Source organism: Phyllopteryx taeniolatus, chromosome 18, assembly GCF_024500385.1.
Source record: "Phyllopteryx taeniolatus isolate TA_2022b chromosome 18, UOR_Ptae_1.2, whole genome shotgun sequence".
Taxonomy (NCBI): domain Eukaryota; kingdom Metazoa; phylum Chordata; class Actinopteri; order Syngnathiformes; family Syngnathidae; genus Phyllopteryx; species Phyllopteryx taeniolatus.
The window spans coordinates 9,900,883-9,917,950 of record NC_084519.1 but is presented as its reverse complement, the minus strand read 5'-3'; the positions used below and the strand labels follow the sequence as shown (position 1 = coordinate 9,917,950).

Sequence of the window (17,068 nt, the reverse complement as noted above, 5' to 3'; positions counted from 1 at the left end):
GAACTCAGCGACCTAAGGACATCATTTCTTTAACACAATTGGGGACACCACGTTGTTTCGCTTGGGAAATGAAGCATTTGCAGCCTTGTCAGCCTGCGGCTCTTACGTAACGCAGCATCATCTTGCGCACATGAAGACGCAGATAGCTGTGCGTACGGGCTTTGACTTTAGATTTCCCAACTGTTGGGCACGATGAAACAACAAATTCAAGGTGGCAGATCAATTTCACCCTACATCTCAGAGGTCCCGCCTGCTACAAACCTGTCTCTGCAATCACTTTCTCTCATTCATCTTTTTACACTGCCAGTTCATAAAGGCTGATTTCATGTGACAGATCACGCGCAGTTGTAAATGTCCTCCAGGAAATGCTCACTGGCAAATAAAATTACCTCCTAATTTCTGTCTGTCTGCTCTCGTGTCTGCAGTAACGGATTGAATGGCACCATATTAGTGTACCCTCTAGAAGGTCCAAGGGCTGGTGTGGTGCCAACCCCAAGCAGCGCAAACTCACCCGTAACCTACACCATCCTCGACGTGGACCAGAACGCTTACCTGTTTGTCGGCGGAATACTCGGCACAATTAAGGTAACTTTCAATTATCTGTGCGATTAGAGTGACTTTAAAGTCTTATCTTTATCATAAGTGTTGTTTTTCTACCTTTTAGAAAGCAGATGCTGTGAGGACAACAACGTTCACAGGCTGCATGGGGGAAACCTTCCTGGATGGTAAACCAGTTGGACTTTGGAACTACAGGGACAGGCAGGGAGACTGTAAAGGATGTGTTGTCAGGTATGCAAATACACATGAACAGAAATCATTGAAGACTCTGTAAAGTGAATTCGAACATCCTTCCATCCATCCACTATTATCTTCAAAAATGATAAGGGGTATGGAACCCCTTATCATTTTTGAAGATAATAGTTGAAAACATGCAAAGACTGAGTACTAAATGTAGTGTGTGAGATATACTAAGCCATTAAAGGAGAAGGAAACCCACAAATGTTTTTTTTTTGCAAGAATACCTTGTATGTGCCGCCACTTATCAAAACACGGTGAGGGCAACCGCAACATACACGGGGAGTCTGCTAGCAACAGGTAAGCAGACTCGCTGTGAATGTTGCGGTTGCAGACATGATAGTTTGAAACTAGTTGGGCGTAAAGTCCTGAAATCCATTACATTAATGCCTCCATTGCTACAAATGACATGCCCTAATTTCTTAGAGACAAAGTTTCAGACAGCCATTCAGATGGTGATATTAAACTGGAATTCATCTTTTTTTTTTTTTTTTTTTTTACTGTTTGTTAGCCCCCAGACATCAAATGGTGAAGGGACTGTCCAGCTGGACGGGGAAGGCTACGCCGCAGTGGGACGACCCACAAGATGGAACCCAAATGTTTCCAGTGTTACATTCAAGTTCCGAACATTTGCCTCCGATGCACTGCTTATGTATCTGGCAACTGAAGATATGGTATATGGAAGCTGGATATGACAACATAAGATGATCTCCAAAATGACCACTATACCTATTTACGCTTAATTCAGTTTTACCCATATTTTGAGAACATATTTTTGACACAATATATTTCTACATTTTCACATAACAGTACCCTAACGCATCTTCTGTCTCCCTTTGCTTCCTATAGAAGGACTTTATGTCCTTGGAGCTAGCAGGGGGCAAGGTGAAGATGAACTTTGATCTGGGGTCAGGAGTTGGCAGCGCCATATCACCTAACCGTCAAAACGATGGACGCTGGAAGTCTCTCACTATGTCTCGAAACAAGAAGCAAGGTAAAATCAGCAACGGCAAATAGATGGACAGATTCACAGATTTTAACATTACACTATATACTGTAAAACTGGATGTGCCTACTGTTCCACTTCTGTTCCATGGCTGTTAATGTCTTTGTGAACTGTTTTTACAGCCACAGTTACCATCGTGGACATTGAAACCAGTGCTGAGGAGAAGATAGCGGCCACATCTCTGGGTACGGCCTCTGGGCTGAACCTCAAGGAGAAGCAGAGCATTTATTTTGGAGGCCTGCCCACCATTGGAAACTATAGGTAAGGTAGCATCGCACTATGGGGCCACATTATGATAGCTGAGGCCTGATATAGTTAGAGTGGAATCTCTAAGTTAGAACACATACTTTAATATTGTTATTAATAATATTCTTAACTGTCACACAATTAAAGTAAGCTAACCAGTGCTATGGGTAAAAGATAACGCAAGAATCTTAACTTTATAGATAAATAACAAAGACATACTGTACATACATAAGCATGAAATCATCACAGTCCAACTTGTCCGTGTGCCTCTACTGTATGTAAGCAACTTTTACTGTTTAATTGTATCAGTTATTTATTGTTGGGTTTGGTGTAACTATGCTGCAGCCCTCTTGGCCAAGAGTCCCTTGTAAAAAATATGTTGATGCCAGTAGGACTATCCTGCTGAAATTACTATATTTTGTTCTTTAAATCCTTAACATTCAACATTGGCTAATCAGGCCTCAGGCCTCACAAACAATTTAATCTGCCAATGGTTCAATTTAAGAGCACATGTAAATGTATTCGTCCATGGTGAAAGATGTGTGATAATGTGCAAATGTTGTGTGTTTTCTTAACAGCATGAAATCCAGGTAAATGAATACAAATTCGCATTATACAGCAAGTGTAACTGTAAATTGCTCTCTGCATGAGGCTGGCCACACTGATGCTGAAGTGCCATTTACCCCACAATTGGTGCGTGCGTGCGTTTGTGCGTGTGTGTGCGCGCGTGTGTGTGTGTTTGTCGGTCCTAAACGGTCGTTGCTCTTCCACACAGCAGCTGGAAATCACCTTTTCTGCTCTTTATACACCTAGATGTGTCATTTGTCCTTCCAGCAGCAACAATGTGGAGTTTGTGACAATTGTCATATTTTGCATTGTTATAATAATCAAACTGTTTTTGGGATGGGAACTTAAGAATGTTTACCAATTTCCAGTGTAAGAGCAAACACCAAATTCTGCTAAAGCAGTTACAAAAGGTGCATTAGGTTGTTGAAATATGTTCCCATCAGCATAAACTGGGCTCAAATCCAAAGCAAATACATAAAGAGCTCTAATGAATCCCAATCTTTAATAACAAGGACAAATGCCATATTCTGATTATGCTCACTGTGATATCAGGTCAACACTGATCATACACTGCAAAGCGTTCAAGGCTGCAATAATGAAGACATGATCCCATTACATTAAACTTTTACGAGATTGGAAAGTCTGATGTTTCTAATGTCTTTATAGGCCAGAGGTCATGCTGAAGCGTTATGTAGGCTGCCTTCGGGAGATTGAAGTATCCCGAACTCCCTATAATCTCCTCAGTAGCTCTGATTACACTGGGGTTACTAAAGGATGTAATGTAGAGGTAAGACTGCTCACTTCTTATTTAAAATCACATTACATTTGAGATATCTTCTTGCAGTTAAATGCAATAACATTAGTAATTTTCAGATGTGGAATTGTCACTATAATTAATGTATTGGTGCCTGCGGAACATGTATGTTAATTAAGTTATTTGACAATGACTATGACTTAAAGCAACAATAAGTAAATAAGGTTCCCCCAAACTTGGTTTCTTTTTGGGAAGGGGGATTGGGGGGGGCTGTTTTAGGCTGTCAAATTGGTTGTTGGTTAACATTGCTCATTAGGGAAAAAAGGGACTGAAATGAAGTCACTTAAAAACATGACTTTTAATAAAGCAACACTGAGTAAACACCTTAAAGTAACAGTTTCAAAACAAATATATTGGTACACTAGCTTGTAATAACAGAATTAGTACCTTTTTATCATGGTGACCACTCATGTTGTTTTAGCATTAACATAAATGCTAACAACAATAGTAATTTGTGTCCGGTGCTGGAACAGAAATGTTATAAATGCACTCCCTTTCTAAAAACTAAATGGTCATAACGGGAATAGTCTTTTTTTGTTGGTTCACCATTTAGATTTGGAAAACACCCTAATTTAAATAATAATGTTGTCGCTCAGCTCATGTTGTATTAGCTCAAGCGTAAATCTTAACACTACTTATTAGAATAAGTCAGAACAGCTTTGATAAATGAATTCTAATACAGATATGCCCTCTATGCTTGGTTTCCTACCTCATCAGGGTTTCTATTCACTAATGGAATTTATTTATACACTCAGGCAGCCACTGTCAATGTACAAAGGAGTTGAAAGCCCATGCTTGTGTGTGTTTACATTTGGGGGGGATCTGGTGTCCTTCTGTTTCCATGGTTGTCTACTTTGTTGCTTTTGTGACTGTGAATGTTCTTAAACATTTGTCTAATGTGTATCACATTCTCTGATAGAACCTGTACACAGTCAGCTTCTCCAAGCCGGGATTTGTGGAGCTCGGTGGGCTGTCCCTGGCGGTCGGCACTGAGATCAGCCTGTCTTTCAGCACCCTGGTAGACACTGGCACCCTGCTGTTAGCCGTGGGTGGGCCTCTGCCCCTCAGCCAACAGGTTAGCCGTACTTTTTTATTCTTTTTTTAAACTTTTTTCCCCCTTCAATCAAGATTCAGCCACTTAAGTATGAAGAGATGAACTCTAGTGCAAGCTTGTAAATCAAGGTGACACCTGAGGAGATTAGTGGAAATGTTGCCATAGCAGCAGTTTTATCAGAACTGGATAACATACACTATATTGCTAAAAGTATTTGCTCAGGATTAAGGGTTCGTTTAAATTCAGGTTAGGGTTATTTCAAAAGATTATAGTTATAGTACACTCCCCTGTTATTGTTATTATTATTTATTAGATCTTTATTTGGAATGTTCATACAGGTAATCCACATCAAATATTTTGAAACTGCTTGGGCGTAAAATCCACATCAAATAAATTAGAAGATAGAAATATGTCTTCCAAATTTGTTTGTTTTGGTAGGTGTACTTCCCCATCTGTCGGGGGCATATGAGTCCACAGAGAACATAATTACAGACTGTAGGTCAGAGTTCCTGTTATTTATTTTTATTTACAAAGCACAATACTGATCATTTCAGAGTAATTTTGTAGTTACTGTATGTGAACATTTTTGACTTGTCTCTTTTTAACCAGATTATTTACCGTAATTTCTTGCGGATAATGTGCACCCATGTATAATACGCACCCCCAAAGTTGACCTCAAAATTTTGGAAAACCCTTCTACCTATGTATAATGCATTTTTACAACGCAAGATTTTGCTTCTACCCATTATTATCTGTATTTTTTTAGTTTTTCAAATAATTATTCTGAAGTTAAGCACTTTATTTGAACACGTAATACTTTCGTTTTATTTACTTGCTTTTATTTTGAAAGTCACAGCTCTACTTTTATTGAGTAAATGAGTATACACAGTTGTGCTCATATGTTTGATTACCCAGGTAGAATTTGTAAGATGTGTACAATTCTTTAAAGAAAAGAATGAAGTACCAGGCAAAACACATTTAATTTTCTTTTAATGGTATTCAAATTAAACTGTCAAGCATTTCAGAAAAGCATTATCATTACACAAACATAACCATAAATAAATTAATGATGGTTGTTGTTCAGTCATCAGTCATATTTAAAAAAAACAATATTTCACCATTTCTGCTTGGGTATGTAAACTTATGAGTACAACTCTGCATAAATGCAGTCACATGTAGCCCTGTCATACTGGAATGAAAGTGTAGGCTACACCTTTTTCATAGCTTCTAGGTGGCGGTGGCATATTGGAATAAAAGTGTACACCTTTTTCGTAACCTCGAGTTGGCGGCATACATTTATAAAATGTGAAAGTTTATTTTTCATTTTCCCCTATACCTATGTATAATGTGCGGGGTGGGATTTGCATTATACACGAGAAATTACAGTAATTACTTTCTTGGCATTGTCTACTTTTGCAATAAAATGACATCAAATACCTCTTTAAATAGCAATTATTAACTTCAACCTGGAGCCACAAATTAAAAAGAAAATAATTTTACTCGATCACAAAAAATAGAGATGCCTGCTTTGGCGTTTCAACTCTTCAATTATTCTACTTCCTACTATCCTACTAAGCAACTAGGAGGTCACACATATGAAAACTATAATGAATTGAAAGAGTCATTCTTTATGATAATACTATTGAAGACAAACTGTTTTTTGCAGGGCACTTCATAGAATAAAATCTAGGTATTATTGAATATAAGTGGACAAACTAATAATTGGTTTCTTAAGTATTGCAGTGGCGGCAAGGTGGCCGACTGGTTAGAGCGTCAGCCTCACAGTTCTGAGGACCCGGGTTCAATCCCCGGTCCCGCCTGTGTGGAGTTTGCATGTTCTCCTCGTGCTTGCGTGGGTTTTCTCCGGGCACTCCGGTTTCCTCCCACATCCCAAAAACATGCATGAATTGGAGACTCTAAATTGCCCGTAGGCATGACTGTGAGGGCGAATGGTTGTTTGTTCCTATGTGCCCTGCGATTGGCTGGCAACCAGTTCAGGGTGTACCCCGCCTCCTGCCCGATGACAGCTGGGATAGGCTCCAGCACGCCCGCGACCCTAGTGAGGAGAAGCAGCTCAGAAAATGGATGGATGGATGGAAGTATTACAGCGGCACCTCCAATTTGGAACACTATATGTTCTGTTACTCTTTTTGTCATCTGAGTTGTTGTCTTTTCAAAGCAAATATTTCCATTTGAAGAAAAAAAAAGCCAAAACAAAATCATTTAGATAGTCACTGTGGGTTCTACTGTGTTTGCAGTTGATACGATTGATCTTGATACGATCTTTAGGATTTTTTTTTTCTTCATAAGTAAGCTAGCATGTAAATCTTTGGCAGAAATGTGATTAAAAAGTCTTAAGCAATGATAGTTTATGAATATGGATTATGTTTTTATATTTGTATATTTTATATACACATTTTAACTCTATTGTTGTAAAAAAAAAAAAAAAAAAAAAAAGAAGTACTCTCACAAAGTACCATTACACTCTGCTGGTCATAAGGCACACTGATATATTTATAATAGATTTTCATATACTGTAAAAGAGGTTTTAGGAAACTAAGCAATATTGTTCACCACAGGTCCGTAACAAAAATGTCATCTCTAAGAGGAAACGCAGACAATCAGGAGAGGTGAGTTTATTACACACACACACGCACGTGCACACGCTTTCTCTAAGTGAATGCATAAGTGCATTTTAATGAGATTTGCATTTGTTGGCAAATGGACCATTTTTCTGAAACACGGGTTTGACATAGACGCCCATAAACATACACATACACAGACACACACATGCACACACAAACACACACAGACACACACCACCTATTACAGTAAGTGTATGACTTCGCCATCATTGCAATCTCATTGCCTAATGAGGTTTCACTTGGTTTTCGACAGTGCTCATTATACTGTATGCGCACATGTGAATGTGCACCAAACAATCATAGTTTTACTTGTACGGTGAATTGTTTGTTTAGTGTGAACATATCGACTATAATTATAATTGTTGCCTATGTCTTCAAATATAGTAAATAAATAGTGCCGCTTAATGTGGGAGTATTATGTGCCCTGAAATAAAGTTGCTCATTAGAATACCGGGTCCCAGGACACAGGAAATATTATTTGCTTATATTGTTACATTATATGTATGACATTCTAAATATACAGTATATTAGATCATATTTTTGTATAATAAAAATCTAAACTTGTGTAATTGTGCCACTAAGCAGAACAGGAATGTCACTGTGAACATTGTGGGTGCATGTGTGATTCAGCTGACGTGAATGCAAAGTGTGCATGCGTGTGTGTGTACGTGTGTGTGTTTGTGTGTGTGTTCGAGAGTGAGCGAGTGTGTATGTGGTTGTGAGGACAAAGGGTTACCTCTGGTTTATCCATCATTACTGGTTGTTGGGTGCATAAATCTATTTTTACTAACAACGCTGAAAGGGACGACGTGTGTGTGTGTGTGTGTGTGTGTATGTGTGTGTGTGTGTATAGGTGTGTGTGTGTGTGTATGTGTGCCTGCGCATATCTGTGTGTGTGGAAAGGTTAAGCGAGGTTGAGAACACCATCAACTCAACTTGGCCCTGACTAATGGATGTGTATGAGAGGGACAGAGCAGTGGCAGCAGAGAACACGAAACAAAAGATGGAGGGGATTTAGAGGTGAAAGTGATTCTTTTGAAGGGCACAACACAATTTGAAAAGAAAATACAGTATTGCATGAGAACGAAGGTTGGGTAGAGAAGAAAAACAAATTTTGGGAGGTGGCCAAAGAGAAAAGTGACAAAGTAAAGCAACGGAGAAGGTTGAGATACATTCAGAAACTGAGATGAAACTTTAAAATGTTACCTTAACTAAAACAACAGTGTCAGTTTCAATTATGGTGAAGCAGCCAAGACATGTCTCATATTGTGTCTGTGCACACTAAAAATAGTCAGACAGTAGTTATTTCCTGTTTACCACCATTGTTTTTGCACTTAACACACTTATTAAAAAGTAAAAATAATCGACATCAGGGTATCAGAATGTTCAGTATGTCCAGTACCTCACAAAAGACTGCTTTTGCCTACCTGATTAACTCACACTACTTTTCTTCCATTTTCCACTGTTGTTGTAGTGTTTATTTTCCCAGGAAATTACTTTCTTCAGGTTTCTAATTGGCTCAAATGGACTCACGGTTGGCGGCACAGTCGCCGACTGGTTAGCACATCTTTCTCACAGTTCTGAGGACCGGGGTTCAAATACCGGCCCCAGCTGTGTGGAGTTTTCATGTTCTTGTGCCTGGGTGGGTTTTCTACGGTTTCCACCCACATCCCAAAAACATGCATGGTAGGTTTATTGAAGACTCTAAATTGCCCATAGGTGTGAATGTGAGTGCGAATGGTTGTTTGTTTCTATGTGCCCTGCGATTGGCTAGCAACCAGTTCAGGGTGTACTCCGCCTCTCGCCCGAAGATAGCTGGGATAGGCTCCAGCACGCCCGCGACCCTAGTGAGGAGAAGCGGTAAAGAAAATGGATGGATGGATGGATGGATGTATATCTAAAAGAAGATTACACTCAACAACTATAGGGGGAACCTTAGAGCAAAAGAAAAAAAATCCATCCTGTTCCTTTGAGAGCCATATTATTCTTCAATAACAGTCCCATAAACAGGATCGGGAGGCAGTGTCATATTAAATAGGTATTGGCATGATTATCAATCAATCAATTAAGTGATTGTTAATAATTCTGTTTGTCAAATGTGTAGATTCATTTTAGAATAATCTGAGGTAAATGGAGATTACTGCTTGCCTCTAACTAACATAGGCGAGGGTTGATTCAGTCTCAACTAGTTATCAGTCTGAAGGAGAATAATATTACGCCAGCTATTTGTTCAAAGCATTAAATTTTTTATTATTAAAACATTTTACTCATGATATATATATTTGTATTAACATTGAATTGATTGATCATTAATTTACTGAGTGAATTGAGCAAATGTCATCGGCAATTGTCTATGCCTACTATTCACATTTTAAAGGCTGATACTAGTAATTCAGTTACTTGATTTAATTGACGTCTCTGCTCTTTTTGTCATCATTTGTACATTTGTAACGATGTAAGTAAAAACTTTCTTCCTTTATACATCTTGTCAAATCATGATTCTTATCGACATTTACAAAGTGGTCGAAAGGCGCACCAGACACATGCTGCTACCAGAAATTTTAAACCAATACTCTGGCACATTCTTATGTAGGCTTACATGAACTGTACAACATTTTGTTACCGCTGTGGTTGTTATTGAATAAATTTGAGTTGTGTTGAGTTCAAAAGCTGTTTGAAAGGTGTGATGTATGAAAGACAGCAGAGACTTTGCTTTCTTTCCTACAAATGTGGTTAGTGTGCAGGTTTCGTCAAGCATGTCAGTGTTTGACTTCACGCTTGTGTGTGTACGTGTTCTCCGCTCACTGTGCAAATCTATGCGTCAGTTCATGTGTAACAGTGTGAGTCTTTCTCTGAACGTGGGACAAGTGTGTGCGCGCGTGTGTGTGCAGGCAGCACAGCGAGAGGCATGTTGTAGCTACATCTCGGTTCAATTTGTCCCCCGACCTCAAATTGAAATTCCATTTTCAAGTGGTAAATTGTCTCCCACTTCGCCCTCTGGCACACAGTGAATTAAAATTCAAATGAGCCTGACCTTGCACCACTGCACTCTACCACCTTTCTGTCTGTCTCTTTCTCATGCTCCCTTCATCTCTCGCTCTCTCTCTCTCTCTCTGGCTTGCTGTTTTGCTTTCTGCCCTCTCATCTCGTCCCCCTATTATCCTCTCCTCAGCGTTCCTCTCATCTCTTGTTATCCTTTCCTCCCCAGTTTCTCCACTCCTCCTCCGCCTCCCCGATTTCGCTTTATAAACCCACACTCATCGCCACTCTCCCCTTTTGCCTCTGCGCTCTTCAGCCCTCACGCTCCTCTAGCCATTCTTCTCCTCTTGGCTTCTCCACAAAGGTCTAACGCACGTCGGCATTCAGCTGCACAAGTTGAATTTATGTTAGGAATTAAATGGTTGTGGGTGCTTTGAGTCTGGCACAGTTAATTTGATTTAAAATTTAAATTTTGATGCAGGTGGGCATTTGACTTTGACTCTTTTTTTTTCTAATTCAGATCTGCACACCCAAAAATATTTTTTTGTTGCCATTGTCCCGACCCCTCCACAAAACTGGTTCTGTAGTTTATTCCTGCTAACTAAAAACAGGAATCAACCTGAACAAACTTAAAAGTTGTGGTGAGAAATTATTATTCTTAGGAAGTGGCTGTAAGGTGTAAGCAATCTTAAACAAATTGTCTCTTTAGTGTTGTGCTTTTTGTTGAAATTGATCCATTTCATCTTGATCACTATCTTGTGGTCCCCAGTGTATTGAATGCATGTGATATCATGGCCTAATGAAGTTCCTTCCCCCCTCTCTCCCTCAGCCCTTCCTCTCAGTGATGCTGAACAAAGGCTCCCTGGAGGTGTTGGTGTATACGGGCAGCCACAGTCTGCGTCGTGTCATCAGACGACCCGAGCAAGGCATCCTGAGTGATGGTAGAGAGCACTCGCTGCGTATCGAGAGATTACCTGGCAGGTTAGTGAGCCAAGGTGTTGCGTGTCTTCCCCAATCTTTTACGCTGGTTTTGTTGTTGTTGTTGTTGTTGTTTTTTGCTCACTTTGATATAAAATCACCATTTGCACAAAATTATTTGACCAATAAAGTTGATGAAGAATCGAGAGTCAGGGTTGAGTCAGTGGCCTTGCCCAAGCGCTGATTAATCTTATCTTAGCTCTGTTACATATTTACACTGTAGAGGCTAGGGTTGCAAGGAAGCAGAACATTTCCATTATAATGTTGGATACTTTCCACATTTTTCATGAAAACTTTTAGCTGAGGAATTTATTTCAAGCCGGCACGACTGGTTAGCACATCTGCCTCACAGTTCTGGGGAACGGGGTTAAAAACCCGGCCCCGCCTGTGTGGAGTTTGCATGTTCTCCCTGTGCCTGGTTTGGTTTTCTCCGGGCACTCCGGATTCCTCCGACATCCCAAAAACATGCGTGGTAGGTTGATTGAAGACTTAAAAATTGCCCGTAGGTGTGAATGTGAGCCCGAATTGTTGTTTGTTTCTATGTGCCCTGCAATTGGCTGGCGACCAGTTCAGGGTGTACCCCGCCTCCTGCCCGCAGTTAGCTGGGATAGGCTACAGCAGCTCGCGACCCTAGTGAGGATAAGCGGTAAAGAAAATGGAGGGACTTTTATTTAAATTTCCATGGGCCTTGATGGGAACTACAAATTAAGGAACAATTTGTTTTCTTATTACTATGCCCATGAGTCTTGTACACAATGCATTTTTTTCTTAATAAATCCAAAATGTAGCCAAACTTACTGCACTTACTCAGAATCGGGACATAGAGCTATTTCTGCCATGATATACTCTTTTGAAACTGTATTTTCAATAGCACGAGATTTGGCAGACCTGTGAGGTCACTGAATAAAGAGAATTAAACGAACATTAATTCAATTATTGGAAACAAATGAATGGCACATTTGTATGTAATAATGCAGGGAGTCAGTTTTTTAAATCAGAATCCATCAGAATCAGCTTTATTGGCCAAGTGCTGTATGTTGCAAGACACAAGGAATTTGTCTCCGGTAGTTTCAGCCACTCTAGTATAACAGCAAACAGCCACTATGGCGAAATATACATTTAGGACACAGATGTCAAACTGGTGGCCCAGGATCCAGATCCAACCCCACCACATCAATTTATGTGGCCCGTGAAACCAAATCATGTGCATCGACTTTGTGTTTCTTTATAAAATATAAAAAGTGCAAATTTTCTTCAAATTTAAAAATATTGACATATTGCAAGCAGTTTTTGTAACCAATCCCCCTTTTATAATAAATTGAATAATACTGTAGGTGAACGGTTTTCACTGGCTTCTGATTTTCAAAAGTAGCTATCCATCAATTTGTGTATATGAGGCGATCATACAGTCATATGGGTTCACAGCCATAACGGCCCTCCGAGACAAACCATTAACCACATGGTGGACCGCGACAAAAATGAGTTTGACACCCTTGATTTTGGACATAAAAAACACGTGTGGCAAGTCATTGAGCAATGAAAGTGTACCACTAGTGTAGTGATACTGATATAATGTCAATTCTGCAAATGGTAGTCCTGAGGCAATTTAGAACAATTTAAAGTGTCTAATAGTGCAATGATCTGGTACAGTGACGACTGTTCAAATGGTGCAGAGAATTCTCAAACACATGAGTGGCCAGTAGTAATCAACATCAGAATGCAAATAGTGTGCCGTGATAAAACAGTGAGTGTATGAATAATGTAAAAGTTTCCTGAAAGAGAGGTGCCAAATTGGCAGTATGTTGCAATGAAATTGTCAGTTAACTGTTTAAGAAGTTAATGGCAAGAGGGAAGAAGCTGTTGGAATGTCTGCTGGGTTTAGTTTGCATTGTTCAATAGCGCCTACCTGAGGGAAAGAGCTGGAAGAAGTGGTTTCCAGGATGTGGAGGGTCCAAGAGAATTTTGTGTGACCTTGTTTTAGTCCTGGCAGCGTGCAAGTCCTCAAGAGTTGGTAGGTGGGTACCGATAATTTTTTTCAGCTGCCTTGCCTGTCCGTTCTAGTTTGATTTTGTCCCTCTTTGTGACAGCACCAAACCAGACTGTGATGGATGAACACAGAACCGATTCAGTGACTGCTGTGTAGAACTGCCTCAACAGCTCCTGTGGCAGGCCGTGCTTCCTCAGAAGCTGCAGGAAGTACAGTACATCCTCTGCTGGGCCTTTTAGACGATGGAGTTGATGTTTCTCTCCCACTTCAGGTCCTGAGAAACTAATACTCAGGAACTTGAAGGTCTCGACAATTGACACAGGGCAGTTGAACAACGTTGTGGGCAGCTGTAGCGAAGGATGTGTCCTGAAATTCAATGATCATCTCTACCGTCTTGACCGTGTTCTGCTCTGGGTTGTGTTGGCCGCACCAAAGCTCCAGCCACTCCACCTCCTGTCGATACGCAGACTCGTCACCATCTTTGATGAGGCCGATGAATGTGGTGTCGTCTGCAAACTTCAGGGGTTTGATAGCAAGTGTGTTGAGGTGCATTCATTTGTGTAAGAGAGAGAAGAGCAGCGGAGAGAGGACACATTCTTGGGGGGCCCCGGTGCTGATAGTGCTTGTGGATGAGGTGGTGTCCCCCAGCCTCACCTGCTGTGTCCTGCCCGTCAGGAAGCTGTAAATCCACTGGCAGATGTCAGGCGAGACGTTGAGATGGAGAAGCTTGGAGGAGAGGAGTTCCGGGACGATGGTGTTGAACGCAGAGCTGAAGTCCACGAACAGGATCCTCACATAGGTCCCTGCGCTGTCGAGGTGTTACAGGATGAAGTGCAGACCTGTTTGCTCGATAGACAAACTACTGGGGGTCCAGCAGGGGTCCTGTGACGCTCTTGAGGTGGTCCTGCACAATGCGTTCAAAGGACTTCATGGCCAAAGATGTCAGGGCGACAGGTCTGTAGTCATTCGGTCCTGCAATTGCAGGTTTCTTGGTGACTGGATTGACGGTGGAACGTTTGAGACAGGATGGGACTATACACCGTTCTAAAGATCTATTGAAGATCTGTGTGAAAACCGGATCGAGCTGATCCTCCCAGACTTTCAGGTAGCAGGGGGACACACTGTCCGGCCCTGCCACTTTGTTGATCTTTTGTTGTTTAAAGACGCGGTTCACATCCTGTTTGTGAATGGTCAATGGTGGGCGGGGCAGAGGTGTGATGGTTGTCGTCGGTGGTGCGGCTGGGTGGGTGTTGGGTGTGAAAGTGTCCTTTTCAAATCTGCGGTAGAAGGTATTCAAGTCATCAGCCAGTCCTTTGTTGTTCTCCGCTTAGGGGGATGACCGCTTGTAGCTGGTTAGGGATAGTGATGCACACCAGACTGATTTACAGTCGTTAGCAGCCAACTGGTTTCTCAGTTTTTCTGCATAATTTCTCTTTGCAATGTAGATTTCTATTGTCAGCTGTTTTATGGCCTGATTGTGCAGGGCTCTGTCCCCACTCTGCTATAGGCATCCTCTTTAGCTTGGTGTAGTCGGTAAAGTTTGGCAGTGAAACACGCCTTATTGTTATTAAACATGCAAAATGTCTTAGTTGGTACACACACATCTTCACAGAAGCTGAGGTAGGATATAATAGTGTCCATATATTCTTACAAGGTAGCAGTTGAAGTGTCAAAGACACTCCATCGCATCATAGACAAAAAAGAGGCCTCAATACATTTCAGATTTTTCCCATATTCCTACAGTGCCATGACTTCATTCATATAGAAATATGTCAAGATATAATCTCACTTTATTTCCTCTTTCATTTCTTTCAATATATTGCTGATTTGTGTTTCATCAGATCTTTTGCAGTTCAAGTGGATGAGGAGGCAAAAAGAGAGGCTGCACTTCCTAATGACCAGCCAATCAGCTTGCAGCGTGTGTTCCTCGGTGGTATTCCTGCTGATGTGGAGCAGACATCCAACAGGGCCAACGTCCCATTCCAAGGATGTATTTGGAATCTCATGGTCAACGCTGTGTAAGTACCCCAAAAGCCACATCAACAAAAACTATGTGTATTTCTTTAGTCCTCCATGGTTTCATGTCACTGCATTAAATACTTGGAATTGTCTTTTATTTTGAGATATCTTGATGTTCATTAAGGCCCAATTGATCACATCACTTCACTTCATTAGACCTAAGATGTTCACCTTGACACTGCTGCATGAAATTCCAGCAGGGCACCATTCAGGATGACGATGACAATACCGTCTTTGTCTCTTCGTGCCTGGTCTGCAGTAATAGATCTGCCCAACTGCATAAACATATTCATGACTCTCATTGTGTCTGATTGTCCCTCTCTCACCTCACATCACCCCTATTAACCCATCTCCTCCCCATGTGATGCCTCCTTGTCCCTCATTTGTCCTCCAGACTGGCTGGCTGTCTATTTTATGTATATCACCATTGAACACCCATGTAGATTTGACGTGCGTTATCCTGTACATGTTATTGATTGTGCATGTATAGCCGAGCGGAATTTGAAATTGAGATTTTGAATGATTATGTTTTGAGGAAGTGCAAATATACAAATGCAAATGTCCAGGGTTCCTACGCAAGTATGGAATGTATGGAAAAGTATGGAATTTGATTTCATAGATTTGCAGGTCTGGAAAAGTATGAAAAATGGAAACTACTGTTTGGAAAATATTGATGTTTCCAAGACTGTTACAATAGCTCTTATTTTCTAATACAAAAAAAACTATTAATATCTAAAAATATATATATAGATCAATCCATGTTTTTTTAAGGCGCTTGGAAGATCAGTTACAATTTTGGTTTGAGAGCACATAGTATTATAGCATGGTCTTGGTAAATACCCAATTCTGCTTTGCTCAGAAAATTTAATCGCCGCAATAGACTGAACAGTTGTTTTAAAAATAAACCAAAACAAAATCTGTGTTGGAACACTGAAATGTCTAAATGACACCAACTGAGGTAGATCAAAGTGAGTCTGATATTGTTTGATTGAAATCAATAGAGGCACACAAGCAAAAGGACAGCAAATGAGTAGACATTGTACGAAGGCCAATGATAAGGATAAGCAAAAATTCATATATGGTGGAATACGGCAATGCACAAATACACTATGTTATTTACTTTACTCTTTTTTTCGGTCATTCTAATGCATCCGTTTGTGTCTTTTTTTGTTTTAAATGAACTGATCTTATTTAATCGGGCTTCTTGTACCTCTCACAGAGTGTCAGACTTCTCCCAGGCGGTGTCCTTTGAAAATGCTGAAATCGGCCAGTGTCCCAGCCTTGCCCCGCTCCCTGCTCTTCCTTATCCGACAGAAGAGGCGGAGAAGGAAATAGATGCAGCCAAACCTGACCGGCCTGCGCCGACTGCTGTACCTGTTACATGGCCTCCTGTACTTCCTGCTGTGAGTGATTCCAACTAAAGACATGTTAATGTTAATATTAAAGCAATAGGGAACAATATTGTGGACTCCGCTACCACCATATCAGATATACCATATTTTATATATTATATGGTGTGTGATAATTTTAGCGTGCAGCAAAGTTCGGACAAACACTGCACATAACTCTGAAACTTAATGTTGGCGCTGACACAATGTGGAAAGCGTCCTTGCTGGTCCACCAATATTATGGACCGCTATAGTAGGTGGCCGGGGTTAGCTGTGAAAATGGTCTGTTAATAGATGGTGAAAATATGTAAACACAATTGTTCATATTTCTAAAGGATACAGGAGCCATTCATTTACTTTATGCGCCCTACTTTGAGTGTCGTAACAAATGTGAACACGTCCTCTCAGTCACACGCCGATTTGTGAGGGATGCAATACAGCCATGGCCTTGCTGTGTTAGCTTAGCGCTCCATCACGCCGCACTTGTACAGCCCATTATCTGTACTTTATTGTCCCTTTAGCCTTGAGCCACTAAACTCCCTCTTTAGCAGCCGGTCGTGTGCTTTAAAGTCACACTGATGTGCCAGCTA

General features: G+C 40.8%; 1 protein-coding gene across 7 annotated transcripts in view; it reads left to right on the top strand.

Annotated features, from left to right (window-relative positions):
• lama2 (laminin, alpha 2) overlaps positions 1–17,068 on the top strand; it is a 160,762-nt gene that overhangs the window by 134,819 nt on the left and 8,875 nt on the right. For 4 of the 7 annotated variants that reach the window (XM_061753378.1, XM_061753377.1, XM_061753375.1 and 1 more), the window contains 12 exons: positions 426–585; positions 665–789; positions 1,307–1,469; positions 1,645–1,789; positions 1,924–2,062; positions 2,626–2,637; positions 3,281–3,401; positions 4,348–4,503; positions 7,062–7,112; positions 10,936–11,087; positions 14,913–15,089; positions 16,310–16,493. In XM_061753378.1, the coding sequence (XP_061609362.1) occupies positions 426–585; positions 665–789; positions 1,307–1,469; positions 1,645–1,789; positions 1,924–2,062; positions 2,626–2,637; positions 3,281–3,401; positions 4,348–4,503; positions 7,062–7,112; positions 10,936–11,087; positions 14,913–15,089; positions 16,310–16,493 (1,585 nt within the window). The remainder of the gene's footprint in view (positions 1–425; positions 586–664; positions 790–1,306; positions 1,470–1,644; positions 1,790–1,923; positions 2,063–2,625; positions 2,638–3,280; positions 3,402–4,347; positions 4,504–7,061; positions 7,113–10,935; positions 11,088–14,912; positions 15,090–16,309; positions 16,494–17,068) is intronic. The other 3 variants (XM_061753381.1, XM_061753379.1, XM_061753376.1) reach the window with 1 other exon arrangement.